Genomic DNA, 22,186 nt, shown 5'->3' on the forward strand with positions numbered 1-22,186 from the left:
TTTTATCTCTCTCTCTCTCTCTCTCTCTCTCTCTCTCTCTCTCTCTCTCTCTCTCTCTCTCTCTCTCTCTCTCTCCAGTCTCCACTGTTGAAGTAGGCCTAACTTACAGTTGAAACATGATATAGATAAAGATATAATCTACATTACATCATTAGAAACAATTATTTGGTGACCTATAGGCACCTATAGCTGCTTACCCCACACGATTTTAAATTGCTGTTTTTCATTCAATCATTATTTATAATCATCTATTATTCGTATATTATGGCTAATACGGTATGTGAAATGTTTGTATTGTTTTCGGGATGATGATGATAATTAATATAATAACAATAACAACAATAATGATAGTAATTTTACTTTAAAAAAGAATCAGATGTTTTCTACAATTATTCAAGACTCAGCGATAATATTCCTAACATAAACAGAGTAATACATTTCAAACAAATATGTATATTAAACTCAGGCTGAGTGAGACTATTGTAATTAACCAATTAAGATCTGAGGCTGATTCTACAAATGCCTTCTAAACCAGTATTTCTCACACTTTCAAGATTAAAAAAAAAGTTTAAAAATAGTATCTTCTATTTTTGAATAGCCAACTCTAAAATGACACTGATACTTTCCCGTTTTCAATGGGCTGCTAACTCAAGAGTTGGAACAGATAACATTCAATTCATACATTATACATGCATGCAGTCCATATGTTCACATTACAGAGGGTGTGTGTGTGTGTGTATTACAGTGTATATATTGTGTACTGTACAGTACAGTACAGTAATATGTTCAGGCCAGGCCAGCAATGAATCTGATTAAACTGCCCTGATGGGTACGTTTCACACTTCTCCTGGCATAATATGCGTGCAGGGCTGCTGCTTTGTGGGAATGACATCATGACAGGTAGCGGTGTCTCTGTGTGGTGTATAAGATCTACTGGAGCTCATACAGCAAGTCTTGAACAATCACTACCAGCTCCTGAAATGTGGGTCTCTCATCGGGTTTCTGGAAGGAAGAAATAACATATATATATTTTTTAATTAAGCCAAGGCTCTTCATCGGGTCAAATGGAGTCTCGATGAAGAGGGTTTGACCCGATGAAAAGAGCCTCGGCTCCAAAACATTGAGTGTGTGGGTTAATTATCCTTCATGATGATACTTTCCAACCCGCGCATCTCAACCAAGTGATGTGCGTATTAGTTTTTGTACACCTTTGACTCTACAAATTTGTAATTCACATTTGTTCATAATAACAGTGCTCATGCATGTGTGTGTAAACTTATGGACAATAAATGACACTTATGACAGCCTACTACACCCTCTAAAATAAACAATGGACACACACACAGGTCACACTCACATCATGCCAACATCTGTTCATGATGCTGTGGACCCTCTCGTTGGCCAGCTGAGGGCGGTAGAGGCGCAGGCCTCGAGGCACCTGATCCGCTATCTCTGTGTTGTTCAACCGTTGATAGGGAAGGCTCCCCATGGTGTACACTTCCCACATTAGAACTCCTGAGGAAACAGTAGGTAATGCCATATGAATTCAGTATACACTAGTGACTAGTAGGCTATATGTCAAAATTCTAATATGTAGCCTATATAGGCCTACATATCAATCCAGATTTGGTTCAAACAAGGGGTTACATTTGTTCTCCTGCTATGCACAACAATGTGTAGCCCCCTACCAACATGCAAATCGTTTGCCAGCCAAGCCTATGGAATTTAATGTTTGTTTAGGGCACTAAATGACGACATCATGAGATGTCATGTGCATGGCCAATATAAATACCTCTTGTGACTGATTCCGTCTTACAATAACACTTGGCATTCATGTCTCATGGAGGACAATGAGGATGATGATAGTGTTAGTTAGACTGTTAGCCACACCACTAAAGCACGAGAAGGAAATTCACTTTTTAGACAGTACGACGGTGGAAATGATTGGGGGCGATCGATGACGAGTTTGAGTAATGGTATGATGGCAATGGTCTCTTGACTTTAAGCCAAGAAAACACCAGCCAGGTAAATAGAGAAGAACTTGAACATTACAATGTGGGCAAGGATAAAGATGATGATGCTACACCACTAAAGGACGACAAGCAAATTGACTATTTAGAAGAGATGGCCCCTGTGACGTCGTGTGGCAGCCACAGTGGGTGCCCCTCACTTCACTCGAGTGTGACTTTTGAGGGGCGCGGCTAGCCCCTCCAATAATGCATGGCTTTCTGATTTCTGATCATAGGCCAGCCAAGTCTGTGGACATTAATGTGTGTTTAGAGCAGTTATGGTGTAATTCTTTGCTATGGATTTTAACATAACAACGTAAGACATCATCTGGCTGATATAAATACTGCCCTCGGCCCCTCGCTGCACCCTCCCTTCACACGAGTGTAAGGGCGCTCCTCACTTCACACGGGTGTGATTATTTTCTTACTACCGGTATGTTTTTAAGGCAGGCCTACAACGGGCACCGGTATGATTTTGCTGTCTTTTTGTTTTTTTGTGTTTCATTTTCTTGTCCTTTCCAATTTCCCTACTGACAGGAGGGAAATTGGGGGCAACTTTGATAACCTGTGCATTATGCCATTGCTCACCATATGCCCAGACGTCTGACTTGCTGCTGAATCTACAGAAGAGCAGAACCTCTGGAGGTGACCAGCGAATAGGGAATTTAGAACCTGCTGAGCTTGTGTATTCATCATCAAGGACGTACCTGAAACCAAAGTGTTAAAAATAAGATGTTGGATTAGTCTTTTGGATTAGTCAGTTTTACAATGTGTCCTTTTATATTTTTATCTCCCTCCACACACACAAGTAATCTCTTCCTCTTTTTCTGAGATTATCGATTATATGCTGTATGTTATTGCCTTGCTGTCCTCAAATAAATCTGTTGCTGCTGTCGTGGCCAGGTATGCTATATGACCTTGATTGATACTATCGAACATAGTATTTACTTTATATTACATACTTTATTTTACAATATACAGTACAGTACATAAGTACATAAAATAGAATATTTAAGAACAAATAATTTTCCATTTTACCTTGAAAGTCCAAAGTCAGTCACTTTGACGGTACCATTGGCATCTACTAAACAATTTCTGGCAGCCTGAGGATGAAAAAAACCCACCAATGTTCTTGATTTGTATGCCATTTCTGAACATCTTGTCTATATGCACTGTAAAGTCTCGCGTGTTATGTCTACCCGGGATGTCTACTCTGGCAGGGTGGATATCAACATACAGTATTGATTGATTGGTTGATTGTGGTCCTGTGCATTCAATTCATCAAGACACATAAAACACTCACTAGTAGCAGTGTATTATGTACAGCAGGGGTGCCCAAAAGGTAGATCATGATCTATCAGTAGATCACAAAGGCTGTGCAGGTAAACCAAATGACATGGCCCTAAAACATATATAATTAAAAAAGGGGAAAAAAGCATATGCCACTTCATTGAATGACATCAAATTGGGCCTGTCAGCTCAAACCCACAATGCAATATAGTCTCAAGTCAAAAAAGTGCAGGCACCCCTGATGTACAGTGAACAGTTGGAAAACGTTGGAAAATGATCTCCTGTAATGACATGCCCCACATCGGGGCACCAGGTTGAAAGTTAAATGAACCTTCCTGACTCATGCTGTGTCTGGGACTTGTCTTTCCACCTCACCAGGTCTCTGTGGATGTACTGCTCGGACTCCAGGTAGGCCATGCCCTCGGTGACATCCTTGCACATCTCCAGCAGCTGGATGGAGGTGGGGAGTTGCGTCTGACCCTCCCTGAGGTAGGTCAGCAGGCAGCCGTTGCAGAGGAACTCGGTCACAATGTAGATGGGTCTTTGTTTGGTGCAGACACCGTAGAGCTGAACCAGGTTCTCATGACGAAGCTTCCTGATTTGGAACCGAGAAGAGAAGGGGAGAGTAACGATTTACAAGTTCCACAGCAATGTGCTGTGAGCTGTTGTAACCGGTCAAATGTCCTAACAGGAGGATCGGCATCATATGAGATTACAGTGGCCATCCACTGTAATGTAAATGTTTTCTTACATCATTATTTTGGCCTCTTCTATGAAATCATCCTCTGACATGGAGCCTTCTTTAATCATCTTAATCGCCACGTCATGCTGACCCATCCACTTCCCGAACATCACCACCCCAAATTGCCCGTTGCCCAGTTCCTTCATGAAGGTGAGGTGTCGGGGTTCAATCTCCCAAATACCTGGCGTATGGAATAAGGAAGGAGAGGCATGTATGTTTTCAGTACATCCATATCAGAGACATGAGGGAAAGGGAAATGGCTTTGTCTATATTCATATCCTCTGGTGAAAATTTACATTGACCACAAAAAAAGTTTGACAGTGAAAGATAAGCTGCCCTGTTTCATTTCCTAAGATCCTAAGAACATGTGTATATTATATTAACAGAGATTGCCTCTGTCAGGTGGAAACCTCACCTTTCAGGATTCAAAAATAGCTTTTGTGTGATGCTGCCTGTAGTATGATCAAGTAAAGGGCATTAATTTACCACTGGCTGGAGACCCAAGGGGTCTATTAGTCCCCCTCCCCTTTTCCTTATCGAGCCAATCTACAAGCTCACATTGCGTTGCTACAGGTACGTGTCGTGAGCATGTAGATTGGCTATTTCTGCAAAACGTTCGCCAACAGAATAGGGACGCTATACAGTATGGTTCGTGTGGTAATAGAAGTGACAGTTGAATAAAATGTATAGTTATGTAGTCTGAGCTTCATGACCAATGCATATTGTTGAAGTTGAGGAGTGCACATATAAAAAGACAAACTCTTACCATAGCCAAGCCCTGCTGTAGATGGAGGCTGTGCTCGGTTTGACACCATGTATTTCAGCCTGCTGACCATACCTAAAGTAAAGTTATTTATTTATTTAGCGCCATGATGACAAACCACACATCATGTTTGAATAGCAATGGCTGATTTGTGAGAGAGATCTATAAATGATCCACTAATAAACCTGCTGCATTGTGCTGGTGGTAATTTATAAGCTCTGGAATGCTGTTGAAATAATGCTTCTCTGCCAGGTAGAATTGGCCTTGCTGAGTGGTACAGATGTTGTAATGTCTGCTGTTTCCAGAGGTTTCCCTGTGGAAGAAATATAAAAAGCATGATAAGTCGATCTTGCAGAATAATAGACTAAAGTGAAATGTTTTCAACAGTACTGTTTTGTTACTACGTATGAAACAGCCATGCAAAAGACGGGTAGAAGAGTCTTCAATCTTATCTACAATAGCCTACCCTGAACACCCATGCTGTTGAAAGCCACTGTACATAGATTATTCCCAGTTTTGCATGAAGGACATTTACATCTCTCTTCCTCTGCCGGCTACAGTTTCCTCTTTCATTCAACAGTTCTTCTTTTGGTTGCGTCCACGCATGAGCGGAGCTTGTGGACCCGGTGTAAATTAATGGTGGTGAGACATGCAGTGTTTACCATGACTGAAATGACTCACCCGCCACCCTTGGTGAACACGGAGACAGTGTACTTCCCGGCCTTGCTTGAATCCCGCACCAAGAAGCCTCCGTCTTTGTTCTATAAGAATGGGAAACCAACCGTGATCATCAAGCCTAATGTTGTGTATCATTCATGTCTTTCTTTGGAGAATGCACTAAATCGTCTCTGTCGAAACCTCATTATGTCCAAAAATGTTACTTTGCAGGATTCAAATTCAAAAGTAGAAATAGTAGCAGATCTACAAGCTCAAAACACGCTTCGAGCTTGTTTGCTGATTTTGAATACTAGTATGATCTATTAGGGCATTTATGAAAAAACACCAAAAGTAAAAATATGGAGATAAGAGGTCCGACAGCAACAAAGTAGTAGGGGCTCAACACTTTTGTAATCAAATCAATCGATTATATTAATAATACAAAAATAGATTGCTATTAAAAGAATAAGGATTTTTGGGGTGGGACATTTTAAATGACGCTTTTGTTTCTTTCTTTAAAGAAAACTGTAGAGCACCGAGTCGGTAACGATGGAAGTTGAAAGATCAATTCCCCACCCGGCTATGCAATACCCGTTGTACCCGTGTCAGAGTACCTGTTCCACCCATATGACTTTGTCCCTTTTATGCCCATATATGGATATTTCTGTATCTGTCTCTGTGTCCCTGCGAATGGTTCTCGAATTACGTGGATTACAGACGTACACACGTACGTACTACGTACACACATAAACTGGTGCATTTATAGATAGATAGTGGAAATACTCGATCTATAGTACAAGCGCTAGGCCGTATTGTGAGCCTGTAGATCAGCTATTTGACGCTGCTGCAACTAACGGATTTAGTCGGTTATAAAAATATATTATTCTATTTCAATTAATTTCAAAACACATTTCAGGATCATTCGATGTATCGAAAAATTTACCCATAGAATAATCACAAAGAAAATAGTTACAGCCCTACTAAATTGCACTGCTTTGATGTAACATAGACCGTTCACCTCTGTCCTCAGCAGTTTCTCTGCCTGGCTGCGGTTCATGTTCTTACAATACCAGCTGTGAAAAGGAGGGGGGGGATCATTATTTTTCAGAGAGTATCCATACAGGATCCAACAACTTATTGCAAATATCTGTTCTCAGGAAGCTTTACACGGTAATTAAAAGACAAAAAAAAGCCCTAACCACACCAAACGGACGCCATGCAACTCCTTGGGTCCAAACTAGTTTGCAGGAGTTGGGGACCCATTGGTGTGGTTGAATTGAATTCCATGCGTTGAATCACTTGGGACAACTAGGGACGATGTGGGTCTACATGCAACAGGACATATCACACTGCTGGGACAACGCTAAAACCGTCTCGACCCTTTGGTGTGGTTGGCTGTACAACCAATCAAAGAATATTTGAAAACCGAAATATCAAATGTGTTTTGACACAAAATGGAATGGTCATGGTTCACATGAATAACAGAATTTATGGTCATGAGTCACCAGGAGCCTGGATGGCTTAGTTCCAGGCTTAAAATAACTTATATAAATATGTTAAAAAATCTCTTTAAGGGGAATGGGTTTTCTATCTGTGGCACCACAAAATGGTCACCACTGCTATGCCATATTGAGGTTCCTCAATATGCTATTCCAGTTCATTCATGAGGTTCATTTGATGTTGCATTTATGATAGCCATTTATTGTAAGAAATATGCTGCCTCCCAGCTTTCTCGCCTGCCGGAGATAATGAAAGTATAATTTACCTAATGCTACCACTTATCAGTGGATATAATATATACAACAAATAATATAAGACTTATACATGGCATATACTCACTCAAATCTTTCTAGTCCATTTCCAGCATTCACAACAAAATTGCTAGGTATATACCCTTCGTTCCTGTAAGGGAATATGACATATTGGTCATGGAGCTAGGAAACACACACACACACACACACACACACACACACACACACACACACACACACACACACACACACACACACACACACACACATGCACGCACTCACACTCTCACTCACACACACACACACACACACACACACACACACACACACACACACACACACACACACACACACACACACACACACACACTCACACGCATGACTTGTTATTAATATACATCCTAAATTGACATAATATGTTAGAAGTTATGGCAGTGGCCTCAGTGGGGTATAGTTTGTCATCAGCTGTACACAGTGTACAGTAGGTGTGTTGCTCCAAAACAGCAATTAAAGTAGAGTAGACATAGTCCTTTTTCTCAGGGTCACAAATATCATAAAAATATAAACTAATACAAATTTCAAAATTACTATATATATATATATATATATATATATATAGTCCATTTCGGGTGCTGAAAGTGTGAAAACAGCATGAGCATAAGCAATCAATCTCGCTCTTTTTCTTCATAACAGGTGTCAGTGTGAACACCCAACACAGTTGGCCAACAACTATTGTGACCAGTTTTGCTTTCATTTTTGAAGTACAGTGTACAGTTCTATGACATACACAGAATTGAATTTGCTGTGTGGTGTTCTGTTATAGACCATATTCACATGGCGGCCATGTTGACATTTTTGCATTGAAAAAGCAGGGTGGCAACGAGGTGGCATTTCAGTAACCTAATGGCAAGATGGCCACAGTGTAAATATGGTGTATTGGGTTGTAACTTGTGTTCTCTCGCGAGCCAGACTGTTGTCTCTTCCGTCATACAGTCGGGAGCACGGAAGCTCTCAAAACGATCTGGAGTGATCAGTGGCGACTGGAGTTGTGGATGGGCTGTTTGGGGACTGGAAAAGAGTGTTTTATGTTGCACCCAGTGACCCTTAGGCTGGGTTGTAACAATAATTAAAATAGCTGATCTACAAGCTCACAACGCATCACAATGCAACACATTGTGAGCTTTGTCATACGAATAAGTGTGTGTGTATATATAGGGTTTAAGAGGTTAATCAAAATTGTCCCCCCATCCTTTTCCTTACCCATTGTTGTCTCTGGCCCTCCACCAGTTGGCGTCTTTCATCTCCAGGATGGTGTACTCCTCATCCTTCCTCAGCTCCAGGTCCTGGGGGGTTACGGGGGTATATCCATACTCGGCTATGACTGTCATGCCCACCGAGTGCGAAGGCTCCTCAGGAGGCTGCGGCGGTAGAGGCCTGCCAGGCTTCTCCTGAAACGGCATGATGCACATGTTACAATTGGTACTCCTACAGTCTTTATGGTCTTTATGGTCTGTCTGTCGTACGACAGTGTCGGGCAGCCAGAGCAGACCTGTAAGCACACAACGTTTTGCGGATGTGATGTGTTGTGTGCTTGTAGGTCAGTGGTTCCCAAACATGGGGTCGGTCGGTCCCCAAATGATTGTGAGGGATCGCCTTATTGATTAGCTTAATGTGCAACATTGTTTTCTGACTCAACAGTAAACAAACCAACATACTGTATGTATACAGGGTATCTACACATTTCTAAAGTTACAATTTAATGACTTTTAAGACCTTTTTAATAGCAAATAGGCAAATAATATGTAAGAAAGAAGCAAACACAGCGAAAATAGCTAAGGCTTTGTGAGCTTGCAGTCTATTTTCAAAATCCTTTTCTATGGAAACAAGTCAAACCAAATGTAATTAGTAGTTTAGAGAGTAGAGACAAAGTAGAATGCAGGCTCAAGTACCTCCTCTGGGGTGGGAGGAAGCGGTTTCCTGGATATGCGTCGCCGAGATGAGTGTTTGGATGAGAAGCCTACTGATGGGAGAAAGCCACAATGATGCTAGTGTGACTGTGACCATTGTATGAACGTATCTTTAAGGAACAAGGCACCTCTCTCCAATCACTGACCTCCATTCTTATGCTCCCACACCTTGCAGCCCACAGCTTCTTTGACTACCTGTTGACAGCACTGCCACATCCCATCCGCCCAGAAACAAGGATGGTACTTCTGTATTAGATCCTTGTTGAAACGCACCTCTACACACACACACACACACACACACACACACACACACACACACACACACACACACACACACACACACACACACACACACACACACACACACACACACACACACACACACACACACACACATACATTGAAATTTGCATCATATCCCAAAACTCACTGCTACTCAGGATGACCATTGTTGCCACATCAATTCTGTGCCTAGAGTTTGTGCATTGTACGCATTGTGTGTCCATGTAGTCTGGGATTCTTCTGGTATATTACAGAAATTAGCAAGAGGCTAAACGCGATGCCATGGATACACTTGTTACTTACTTTCCTTCAGCTTCTTTATCCACTCGCCTTGTGTGGCGTCATTCTTTGCAAAGACGTACAGTGGTCCTTCATCGTAGATTACCTATGGCCAGACATTGAGGAAACCAACACTTTACTTTTACCAGATACTTATATGTAGTTTCAACACAGTGTTTTGTCATTTATTTTCCACATTTCATTAATCCAATGTGGAAGCATGTCAGTTACTCTTCGCTAAATGTAAACAAATTCTGGTGTTCATCACTCAAACTTGTGTTACTGCAACTTTGGGTATTTTGTGTGGTTTATGGCAGTTGTTCCCAAATGTATGTTCAGGTGTCCAATTATGAAATATCTTTTTCTATTTACTATAGCAGTACTTTGTGAGCACTCATTTCCCAAAACAGTGGCAAATACAGAAGCTAATTTTATAGCCTAAACACTTTCAACCTGGCATCCCTATTTTTTAAACGTCATAGGCCAATAGGAGTTTCAAGTATACCAACCGGTGGCACAAACCAGTCTTTGGTGTACCGCTGTGTGAATATTGTCATGACCTGTTTTAGAGGCACCTGTAGCTGTTATTATGCAGTTTATCTACGTGTGAGGGTAGGTTTCACTTCTTAGTACTAGTTTTTATCATACCAACTATTGAAGCACTTTTGTCTGCCAGGGGACGGAAAAGACCCTTCTCATGTGTCTTGCACTTCCGACAGAATGTAGACAAGTCATACTACCGAAAATAGCAGATCTACAATGTGGGGAGAAGGACATACTCTCAAAGAGGAAGCAGATTTTGAAATGCTTTGAAAAGGTGCAACCATAGTCATTAAAGATGAAACTATTAATGATGATTGTATGACATACGGTTCAAGAGTTACAGCATAGGCCAAAAGGTAAAGTGGGGTGGTCTAGCACAACGATGAGGTCGATTTGAAACTCATTTGGGTTTAAATGACTTCCTTGACCCCAGTACCAGCCTGCATGATACTGCACATTATGACTTCCTTGACCCCGGCCAGTACCCCAGTAGCAGCCTGCATGATACTGTACATTAACAAAATAAATTACGTTATAGATTAACCTTGAGGTAAAACTCTGAACGTTTCAATTGCTTTATCACAAATTGAACACCAAAAAAGTGGGAGAAGTGAAACCAAACTAGACCACAGAGGAGCAGGGAAATACCTGATTTCACTGCAGAGAGACTGACTTTCAGTAAGTGAACTGACATGATGAGGCCCCGTAACTAGCATAATGCATTCTCACTCCCCGGTAGTTGCAGGTGTTGTTTGCAACCATCTTGACCAAGCATCAGATGGTTGATGCGGATATTGATGCTACATTAACTCATGTTTCTGGGAACACCATGGAACTCCCTCAAGGACCCCTGTGGGTCCCCGGACCCCAATTCTTAAAAAAAAAAATATATATCCCACGATTTTGTAACCCATTTTTCACCCCTGTGTCAATTATCTAATGTGATCCTGGGCTCTAACCCGGACCCCACTTTGAGACCCACGGTGATAGCAGTTATTGTTTTTTACCTGGAATGGATAAGAGCGCTCTGGGGGTGAATTGGGTTCTGGCTGGACTGTCTCCACACACTTAATCTTCTCTAGCTCCACAAAGCCCCTCAAGCTTTTCCTTTTCTGGTAGAGAGAGAGAGAGAAAGAGCACGCTCATGAATGCAGGGGCATCTTCATTGATTGATTGATTGATTGATTGATTAATTGATTACATGTAGTAATCAATCAGTGTACGTTGAAGCAAAGCGAGTAGTACTCAAGTATGTGGCGTTCACATACATTCTACTCTACATTATCACATTATTATGCTGAGGCTCAGGCCCGGCCCGCTTACCTCTCGGGACATCCCAACTGTATAGGCGTGTTTATTCAAATCCAAGGTGGCTACAGTATGTCACCGCAGTGCAAGCTGTGATAATATTGTGAACTAGTCACCTCAACTGTCTATGTCATTGATAGGTCTGGGGTCACACCTCCAGATAAGGACGGTAGTAATATTATGTCCAGGACAGGTGAAGTTATAATGCAATGTAAATCAGGGCAGTATTTGTATAGTCCTGCAACAAAAGTTATGGCCTCCGTTTATATTACGAGCACTTATCTGTTTTTGGAGCCAGTGCTGCTGTGCACCCACTGACAGTGATGTATAGTAGGCCTATATTACGTGACACAGTTGTTATAACCGTCTTTGTTGATTTACACATTGTTTTGTCAAAATTGTCATATTACTGAAAGAAATTCTTTCATGGGTAATTTGACCACTGCTTGAGGGTAACCCTCACCAAAAGTACTATACAGTATATAGGACCGTAATAGCAATGTGGCTGTCGTGTCAATGTGGTCTATATACATACCGCTTTATTGAGGTCATAATCATAGTAAGACAGTTTATCCTCCGTCAGGACAAACCATCTCTCCTTGTAGTTCAAAGGGGAAGCCTTCCTCTTCTGCTGCGATCGTTTTACGAAGAGTTCTTCCAATATACTCTCTGACATGGTTCAATCAGATAGTTCTATGTAGAATCAAGGCAAATTAATCCATGGTAAAATAGGAGTGTAACAGCTATTCAAATTAATCAATGTAATCGATTATAGTGCATATGGTGTGTGGGATATGAAATGTACTTACGTACCTACACTTCATAGATTCAGCTACAACAGGAGAGAAAGTAAGATCTGGAAATAGATACAGAAACAGGTGAACAGGTATCAGTGTGTGTGTGTGTGTGTGTGTGTGTGTGTGTGTGTGTGTGTGTGTGTGTGTGTGTGTGTGTGTGTGTGTGTGTGTGTGTGTGTGTGTGTGTGTGTGTGTGTGTGTGTGTGTGTGTGTGTGTGTGTGTGTGTGTGTGTGTGTGTGTGTGTGTGTGATTAACCTGTATTTTTGCATAAACCCTCCTTTTATTGTCAATATCCCCTTTGTTTCCGGGGGTTTCCTCCCTTGGTTTTTGTTTCCTTCAGCCATATCTTGCAGGGCAGTGGCAGGGTTGGAAAGTAACTAAAGTAAGTAATATTATTACTTTTTTCCAGTAACTAGTAATGTAACGAATTACTTTACATTTTGAGTACCTAATAATATTACTAATATGTTACTATTTTCCTAAAGTAACTCGTTACGAGCCTTGGGTGTTTATCAACAGTAGACTGGGTTGGGAGGGAGTTGCTTTGCAGGCTGCTGATCCGCTCTATAGAGCTAGACTCTAGAGCGGATACGGAAACGATGCACACTTGTCTGTACGTGTGAACTTTTCCCACACTGGTCAGTGGTGGAAAAAGTATTCACATATTTTACTTATAAGTAAAAGTATCAATATACTGCAACGTATAGAGCTACTCTGTTACAAACAAAACACAAAAGTCTGGCATTTAAATTTTAATTCAGTAAAAGTACAAATGTATTTGCATTTTAATATACGGTACTTAAGTACTTAGGGCAGCAGTGGCCGAACGGTTTGCGGAGTGGTCCTGATACCGAAAGGTCGCCAGTTCGAATCCCCGGACTGGCATGTTAAAATTACCACCGCTGAAGTGCCCTTGAGCAAGGCATTGAACCCCTACCATGAAATGTTCTATGAGCAGGGTGTGGCTGTAAACAAGCATCTTGAGCTTATAGTCCACTTCCCTGGGTAAACAAAGAACTTTGTTTTGCTTTGCAAGTACTGAAAGTAAAAGTATACTCATTGTGCAGAACGTCCCATTTCACTATAAATCTTTTGAAAATACCGGTAAGTGGTTACTGTAATGCTTTGCAATAATAATCGAAATCTACAAAGTAACTAGTAACTAAAGTTTTCAAATATTTGTAGTGGAGTAAAAGTACAATATTTGTCTCTGAGATGTAGTGCAGTAGTAGCAGAAATGTATATGTTATTACAGTAGACACATGCATGTGCTGTTTTGTGCACAGATGCCATGTTTCTTTTTTAATTGAATCTGTGTTGGATTAGGCAGATGCTAGGTTGGACGTACTGTACCTGCTAGCCTAGTTACTTTGTAGCACTGTTTTCTAATTAGTAGCACACTATTTACAGATACTTGACCGCTTGCTTGAGATTATGCCATTTTCTGCAATCTCGCACTTTGTACAGTAAGTCACTATTCTGCTAAATGGCCAAAATGTAACTTGTATTTGTATATTAATTATTAAAGTATAAATCCTGAGTGTAAAAATGGACCAAGTTCATATTTACACTGTGACTGTAATAGTTATTCCACACTCAGGATCTTACTGTGTAGTCAAATGAAGCAGCTTATATCTATTGACCTCCATCCATGACAGGGTTATTGTACCAACAGCACCTGTAGCTGGCCCTGGCAGCATCTGAGAGTCACATGGGTGCCTATCAGCTCCAGGACAGGTTCAGGCATAGACGGAAGTGGAGCCGGTTGACAGGCAGATATTTATGTCTGTTAATTATTTAGGGATTGGGATAACAAACCTTCTGTGGAATCTACAGATCGCTACCATTCAGTGAAACAAAACAAACTAAAAGATATACCATACGACCACGGGTCTGCAACCTGCATTAAAATTTAACCTAATGGATATAGTCACCATAAATTACATACAACAATACATTTGCACACAGCAATTAATTGCTCAAACTCACCCTTGTCATGAAGCTGAATAGTTATTGTCTCTTTCTTTTGTCAGCTGTGTTTGTGGTTTTGTAGCTCAGCTCAGCCTATTTTCAGCCTGAGAGCACTTCCTTCTACTATTTGAACTGTAACATCACTAGAGATAGAAGTCACTGCCCACTAGCCAGGAGGGTGTCATTTCTTCACACTAGCTGCTTTAGCTAGTGACAACAGATAGGCTACTGCTGTTGTCACATCAAGACAACAGCAGTAGCCTATCTCTTGTCATTAGCTGTGTTGGTCATTTAGCAGAGAATATCTCAACTGTTCTTGACTAATGTGACCCCCGCGAACAACTTAGGACCTGTGAGAAATTCTCTATCCGGGACAAAATACCCCAAAATGACCACGCCCTTTTTAAAATAACCGCTACTTAAAACATGACTCTATCTTCTAAACCAGGCCTGTCAAACTCATTTTGGGGTGAGGGCTGCATTGGTCAAAAGGTGACTTGATGTGGGCCAGAACCAGTTGCGGACCGTTGAAGCTACAGATGTTCTGAGATGCTCAAAATGTTCAGAATACTCATGTTTGAGTCTATAGACCATATGCACATGGCGGTCATCTTTCCATAAGTTAATGGCAGGATGGAAACTAGCCGCAATTTGCCATTGACAGCCCATACAACCAAACAGACAAAGTCATATCTAATTGTATTAAATGAAGTCAAACTCACGAACATTGCAGCTGTACGAAAAGCTTGAATTATCCTCTTTCTATCTGCAAAGTGTTTGTTTTATAAAAATCCACCGTACACATGCTATGAGCTGCTTTATGTCAAGAAATTCCTTGCAGGTGATTTCTTTCTCACCTGCAAGATAGAAAGAAGATAATTCAAGCTTTTCGTACAGCTGCAAATTTGCAATGTTGGTGAATTTGACTTAATTTAATACAAATATAGATAGGACTTTGTCTGTTTGGATGTATGGGCTGTCAATGGCAAATTGCGGCTAGTTTCCACCCTGCCATTAAATGGAAAGATGAATGCCGTGTGCATATGGTCTATTGAGTATTCAAACATGAGTATTCTGAACATTTTGAGCATCTCAGAACATCTGTAGCTCCAACGGTTGCCACTCAACCCACAACTTGGATGGTGAAAATGCCATCAATCAAATATTCCCCCTTGTCCATTCTTCTTTTTATCATGGACAGCTGAAGTGCTGTTTTTTTTATTCAAAGGGTTGTGAGTCATTGGTGCTGACAGACACATGCATAGGGAAGTTGCATCAGTGTTGCGCTGCAGTACAAAGGAAGAAATTTAACCGGCACTGCAGCACTTTAACCTGACAGTGTTACTGTCGACACAATAGTCATGTCAACCAAACAAACAGCAACCGCATGCAAAAACTTGATGAAGAAGGGATAAATGTAAACGTACTCAATAATATTCAAACTTTCTCCTCACCCTATGGTTGGCATCAAATGAATGCATCACAGAGCTGCAGTAGCAACATCATTCAGCAACATTCAAGAAACAGGATCTGTCACTTATCAGAACTACCATCTGCCTTTTAAGATGTCACTTACACAGGGAAGCTTTTTGCGTAACTGTAGCTAATTGAGTAATGATGACTTAACTTAGCGTTGCTGCTTTAATGACATGGAAAGATATTGGGAAAACTTAAGATTATTGATCCTGCAACTTTCTTAGGACCGCCCCCTATCTAGACTGAATAGACAATAGAGTACACTGCCTAGAGTCAACACCCTGTGTGAAGACGACATGTTTTGTGTTTCATTTCAGTGACCAGCTCATGACAGTGCTGACACAGCAAATAACTTTCTGATAAAAGTAGCCTATCAGTTTAACAGGAACCACACAAGATACTCTCTCTTTGGACGTTTCCTGACTGATAAGAGAGAGAGAGAGAGAGAGAGTGTGTGTGTGTGTGTGTGTGTGTGTGTGTGTGTGTGTGTGTGTGTGTGTGTGTGTGTGTGTGTGTGTGTGTGTGTGTGTGCGTGTGTGCGTGTGTGCGTGCGTGCGTGCGTGCGTGCACAGTCCATATTAATAATGATATGATAATGTTTGCAATTTTTACTCAATTCCACAATGCTACACATTTCTCTGGGATCCCAAGCACCCATTGCTTGTTTTGGAGAGAGCAGTATAGGCTACTATAATTTATAGCCCCTCTTTATGTGGTCTAAGTAAGCCGTATCTTCAGATCTTTAATAAACAGAGCATACATTTTCAGGTCACCAATTTTATCTAGTCAGGAGACGGAACTCTACAAAGACAATTTATCAACTTCAATTTTATTGTGTTCCCGTTCCATATTTTTTGGTGTGTTTATTTAACTAATTTCAGTTTCACTTGCTTTTCCTCTGAGTTCTCTCTTCTAAATGGATAAAATTGGTATCCCGACCTGAAAATGTAAAAATGGTATCCTGAGAATTTGTGGTGCATGATTATGAAATTATGACCGATATTCGATCTCCCATTATTTGCAGGGACATATCTGCCGATACAGATTCTGACCGATTCTGCTATTATTCAGAGGGCCACATTGGGAGTGATGCTGCAGTCAGAACTGCAGCATCACTCCCAATCTTCCGCCGTAGTCTGAAAACCCACCTTTTCAGACTCCATCATGGCCCATAGCACTTACCATACCCCTTAGATAGCATTTCTGTAGACTTAGATAGCATTTGATACAGACTTATAGCATGTTATGTAGACAGCACTATAATTGCATTGTATGTAGTCATAGCACGTCATAGTACATATGTATAGCATAGTATAGTATATATGTATAGTTTCATTATATAGATATTCCACTGTTACGTTCTTAGCTTACGCATGTTTCATGATAAATGCTTTTTATGTGATGTATTCCCATGCTTTTTTGTTCTTGCTTAATGTAAATTGCTCTGGATTAAGAGCGTCTGCTAAATGCCTAAATTGTAAATTGTAATGGAAACAAGCCTAGGCCCTATAGGGGCTTGGCCCAAAGCCTGTTAATAAAGTATTAAATCAATCAATAAATAGTCTATACTCTCTAAGTGTCTGTTTTCACAACTGAATGACTACTGAATGAGATTACATTTAGAAAAAGAAAAGTTTGTTTTTACTTAAGATTACTTAAGATTTTACATCATATTTGATTTGGCTTTGACTAGAAGTACATTTTTCCGATATATGGCATTTTCATGGCCGATATGGCCTATTCCGATTATGCTACCGATTAATCGTACATCCCTACTGAAAATGTGATGTATTTTTTCTAAAGAGTTAGAGGGAGACCTCTGCTACTGAACAAACACTATTATTTTCCTTTTTCTTTTTACATTTCTCTGTATCTCAGGTACATTGAAGGCCTGCCCCTAAACTGTACTCTGTATGCTGTTCTATACTATACCAACTATCTAGCCTGCTTTATGTCTAAGAGTATTATAATTGGAATGAGGATTTTGAGAGATATGCCAAAAGCCAAATGCACCAACGCTAGCTCTGTTAAGCACTTTTAAAGTAAAATGTGTTGTTTACAGTACAACAACAACAACTAAAAAGTAGGCCTACTTAACTTGGAAATAAAACGACCACTAACCTACTGCAAGAGGCATACAAAAACAATTAAATATTGTGTTGCACCTCATCAGTGCATAACACGTTCACATGTTCAGTTGTTCACACATGCTGATAATGAAACGGAAAGAAACACAAATATAACAGGATTTTCTCTTGGTAGATTATGTATCAATAAGGCATACCTTATTAACTGACATTTTCTAGGACTAGAGGGGTCCCAAAACATGCTGTAGTGTATTCATTCACAAACTCTCTATGCTGATAGTTTTTCCACTTGGGAATCGCACCAATAACACATAGGCCTATAAGGATACAACCAAAAATGTTTTTTCTTCCAAAGTACTTCCAGTTATGAAATTGCTTATAAAAAGCATACATTAAAGCATACATTGTTAATTGTTAACCCCAAAAGAAAAGGCTATGGACCTTTCTTAGACCCTAGTACTGACCAAAGAGCTACATTACTTACAGTAGTATGTGGACACCAGAGAACGTCAAACATGGATGATGGATCAATGAGTTGGCACTCACTGCAGATGCTGTGCGTTGAGGCAATCATAAATGGCATGGACCTCTGCTTATAGTATCTTTAATTTCCATATAGTGTGCGTTAGCACTGCAAGAACATAAACCCCACCCATAGAGAGGAATTGAGTCCACTTGCTTCCCCTTTTGCTTCCTGCTAATTTTCATATCATCTCTGCAGTTTTGGTGATAAGTAAAAGAAGGCTCGGCATTAACTGTACAGTAGGCTGCTGCGAAACTGGCTGTTGAGTTGACTCACACATTTTCTTGGTGTAAATGCATTTTCATTGAAAATAACAAAACAACGCATCCATAATACATTTTCAATGTATTGATATTAAACACACTTTGTTTCATTGAGATGGCTCATAAATGTTGATCAAATAAATAGAATGTAGACTAACTATTCTTTAAAACCCTAACATTCAATCTACAAAATAGGCTTGTAGTTTTTGTCCGCCTAAAAAAACAACAGTCGCTAGGGGGCAGACTTTAGAAATATGCAGTACATTTCTGGCCACCGTGCTTATTAAAGACTGCTTCCGGTGTCAGCCTTCCTCTTTTCCTCTGCATCGGGTCGCAGACATGGTACGGATTTTGCCTTCAGTTATACTTTGTTCAATCATCTCCAATCCTGTCCATTACAGAAATAATATTGCGTTTAGTTCATCTGCACACGTAAACACGATGTCAATGTACGCACGGTGTTAGTTATTAACGGTGTTCTTTTTCGCCAAACGGTGTTTAATTACAAATTAAACTCGAGTGGCTCCCCTCGTTCATATCAAATGGCCTTACGGATTTCTAATAGCCGAGGTATAAACATAGCTTTTAACAAGTGGTTAACCACCCACAGAGCTTTAAAAACGTCATTCACGTAGTTCTGTATTATACATATATATTTATATGTGGAAATTAATCCAAATACATCTGCTTGCAGCTTGCGAATCCTTGCTAACTTGTCTTCCCCTGATGGGATCAATAACATGGTCTTAGCATTGCTAGTGTTAGCTTAGTTGGTGCTGCAGCCACTGAGCTCGCAACTGTCCTGCTGGTACCTATCGTATTTTTAATTAATTTCTGTCATTTGAATATTTAGTTAGTGTATATTAGCAGACATTGGTTTCGGTTCTTCAATAGTCAAAGGTGTAGCTGCGGCAGTAACATAATTAGAACAACGCAAATAAATACCAGTAGACATAGCATAGCACACATTCTAGCTCTAAAAGGTAGATTCATGTATTCATTATTGCAGTTTATGTATACTAACATATTTGAACATGCCTATGTATGTACATTGTGTGTAAACTTGTGTTTGGTAGTTGCCCCCATGTCACGTGTGACAATACAAATGGGGGGGTGGTGATGTTTTAACCCTCTTGGCAAGCCATTCATAAATGTGGATGCCTCGGAAGTTGATTTAAAATGACTAATTACTGAAGCACATCACCATGAACCATATGTATTGTTAATAGATGATTATGAACCATATGTATTGTCAATAGATTATCATGAACAATGTCTTAACATTAGATGGTATGTCATCATGAACCCTAATGTGTAATGTCAAATAATGACTGTATTATGGACATCATGAATCATGTGTAACCCTGGTTCTCTGCTCTGTTGTCTTCCAGGTCAACGTACCGAAGACCCGCAGGACTTACTGCAAGAAGTGCAAGAAGCACCAGCCTCACAAAGTGACCCAGTACAAGAAGGGCAAGGATTCTGTCTACGCACAGGGTGAGGAACCGTTCTACTACACAGAGCCATGACTGGTTGTGTAAAGAAATGAGACGTGCCCCAGAACTGTGACTAAAATGCAAATGTGTTCCACAGGTAAAAGGAGATACGACAGGAAGCAGTCCGGTTATGGCGGTCAAACAAAGCCTATTTTCCGCAAAAAGGTAAATCTACCTTGAAAATGTATATTGTTGTGGTCTATATTTGTTCATACATTTTGCCACTGGGACACAACGGTAATTATTCATGATAAATATTTGCTTTTGGTTTTAAGTATGTAGCCCTGGTCCAGTGCTTATAGGGCACTGGACTGGACTAACTACTCTCTGTAAGCACTGGACCAGGGCTATCGGGAATGGTGCAGTAATGCAGTACATGTTGTTTTTTTCCCCCCCAAGGCCAAGACCACAAAGAAGATTGTGTTGAGGCTTGAGTGCGTGGAGCCCAACTGCAGATCCAAGAGAATGCTGGCCATCAAAAGATGCAAGCACTTTGAGTTGGGTGGTGACAAGAAGAGAAAGGTATGTGTTCATGTTCTCCCAGGGTGGTGCTTGTGTTTTCGGATTACTTAGATTTTTATTTAAGGGGATCCAAAATTAAACTGGGGAGGGTGTTCCAAGTACTAATTTACTCATACAACAGCAACGTAACTCTAGTCTTTATAGAGCACCGAAGTCCTGACGTAGCTCGCTCATCCCTTTGATTCCCCTGGTTCGTGGAAGTAATTTCTCCATGGAGAATAACATGGGCTCATCTTAATACTGTCTCATATAAGCGTTGTGGTCCAAAAATAAACAAGCTGTTTCTGCGTTATTGTCAGGGAGGTGTCTCTGTATCGTTTTGCAACAGTCAGTCACTCATATATGATAGTCTGTTTCTCCTATGGGGATTATAATACAAATAAAAAGTACACGAACCTGTGGATTTGCGCCCTCTACCGATATTGACGTCAGACTTCGGTGCTCTATAATGGAAGGATACAGGTGTATTAGGGATGCTATCTTTGCGTTTGGTGGGAAATAAAATGCAACAACTTTCAACCTGGCATTGGGAATGTCATTTCATGGGGTGGGGTTGGAAGAACTCGCATGAAACACCACCATTAATCTAGACTGGGTTATTTGACTTAAAATGTGGCTATGGTAGTGGACTACAAACTACCGTAAACACTATTTCAGCATGGATTAACAGCCCATATTATTCTGCATTTGTGTTTTACAGTTCAAAGTAGCCTTTTTTTATTCATTATGCAAAACATTTGAGCAAATATTCCAATAAGCAAGGCATCATGGGGCATATTAGAGTCTGTAGTAACCTCGGCATCATTACTCCCAAGTTAAGTCTTACATCAGGGTACTTTTGGTATGACCATATCACAAGTAGTAATGCAGACGGGCCAATCAAATAATTTTTATCAGGCATCACGTAAAAGTAGCATCTCGTTGTGAGTTAAATAGATCAATTCAGTGCTTTTGTCATACTTCCAATCTAATACTTGACTGCAGCAAAGGTAAAGCGGCTATTGGCACTTTATTTTCATAAAATAATTAAATTGTGTTTGATCATTAAACTCTTCCAGCCCATTCCATAGTCAAGCTTATGATTATGTGTACCTTTTTTTTTTAATGGGCTTGTAGAACTGAATGACAGTGGGTGTAAGGGCCGATTCATACTCCTATTTTAGGGCCGAATAAAAGTCGGTTTGGCTCGGCTCTGTAGAGCCTACAATGTGACGTCATTTGAGGTTCGGGGGGGGCGGGCACTACAGCACCGAAACAGCGGTAAAATAGGAGTATGAATCAGCCCTAACTCTTGTTCCTGACTGTATGCTGTGACTATCTGTGAGCTGCACTAACTCATGTCTTCTTTCTGTTCACTTACAGGGCCAGGTCATCCAGTTCTAAGATGTGGTTCTTCAAGTTTGTTTTCAATAAATGGATCCAATAAAAGTATTCCAAGTCTGGTTCTGCTATTCTTTGA

At 40.5% G+C, this 22,186-nt stretch overlaps 2 protein-coding genes across 5 annotated transcripts; one reads left to right on the plus strand and one right to left on the minus strand.

Moving 5' to 3' along the window:
- Positions 1-91: 91 nt before the first annotated feature.
- Positions 92-18,528, minus strand: btk (Bruton agammaglobulinemia tyrosine kinase). 4 transcript variants are annotated; one of them, XM_080773904.1, is made up of 19 exons: positions 18,408-18,528; positions 12,409-12,447; positions 12,127-12,284; positions 11,291-11,395; positions 9,765-9,846; positions 9,326-9,454; positions 9,162-9,232; positions 8,473-8,660; positions 7,301-7,363; positions 6,480-6,534; positions 5,486-5,565; positions 4,990-5,117; positions 4,808-4,879; positions 4,051-4,222; positions 3,675-3,894; positions 3,048-3,112; positions 2,598-2,716; positions 1,358-1,515; positions 92-1,002 (listed from the first exon to the last, which is right to left on the minus strand). In XM_080773904.1, the coding sequence occupies exons 3-19, from the start codon at positions 12,265-12,267 to the stop codon at positions 931-933; spliced, it is 1,920 nt and encodes a 639-aa protein (XP_080630030.1). In that variant the 5' UTR covers positions 12,268-12,284; positions 12,409-12,447; positions 18,408-18,528; the 3' UTR covers positions 92-930. The 4 variants fall into 4 exon arrangements, with proteins under 4 accessions (XP_080630030.1, XP_080630031.1, XP_080630028.1 ...); XM_080773905.1 differs by having other exon boundaries at positions 9,162-9,229; positions 12,405-12,447; XM_080773902.1 differs by having other exon boundaries at positions 12,405-12,447.
- A 483-nt stretch (positions 18,529-19,011) lies between these two features.
- On the plus strand, positions 19,012-22,169 carry LOC308322567 (large ribosomal subunit protein eL42). Its single transcript, XM_080773922.1, has 5 exons — positions 19,012-19,051; positions 20,101-20,206; positions 20,303-20,370; positions 20,605-20,727; positions 22,090-22,169. Exons 1-5 carry the CDS (start codon positions 19,049-19,051, stop codon positions 22,108-22,110), a joined length of 321 nt encoding a protein of 106 aa, XP_080630048.1. The 5' UTR covers positions 19,012-19,048; the 3' UTR covers positions 22,111-22,169.
- Positions 22,170-22,186: the final 17 nt, after the last annotated feature.

Source organism: Protomyctophum bolini (assembly GCF_963924005.1).
Source record: "Protomyctophum bolini genome assembly, chromosome: 10".
Lineage (NCBI taxonomy): Eukaryota > Metazoa > Chordata > Actinopteri > Myctophiformes > Myctophidae > Protomyctophum > Protomyctophum bolini.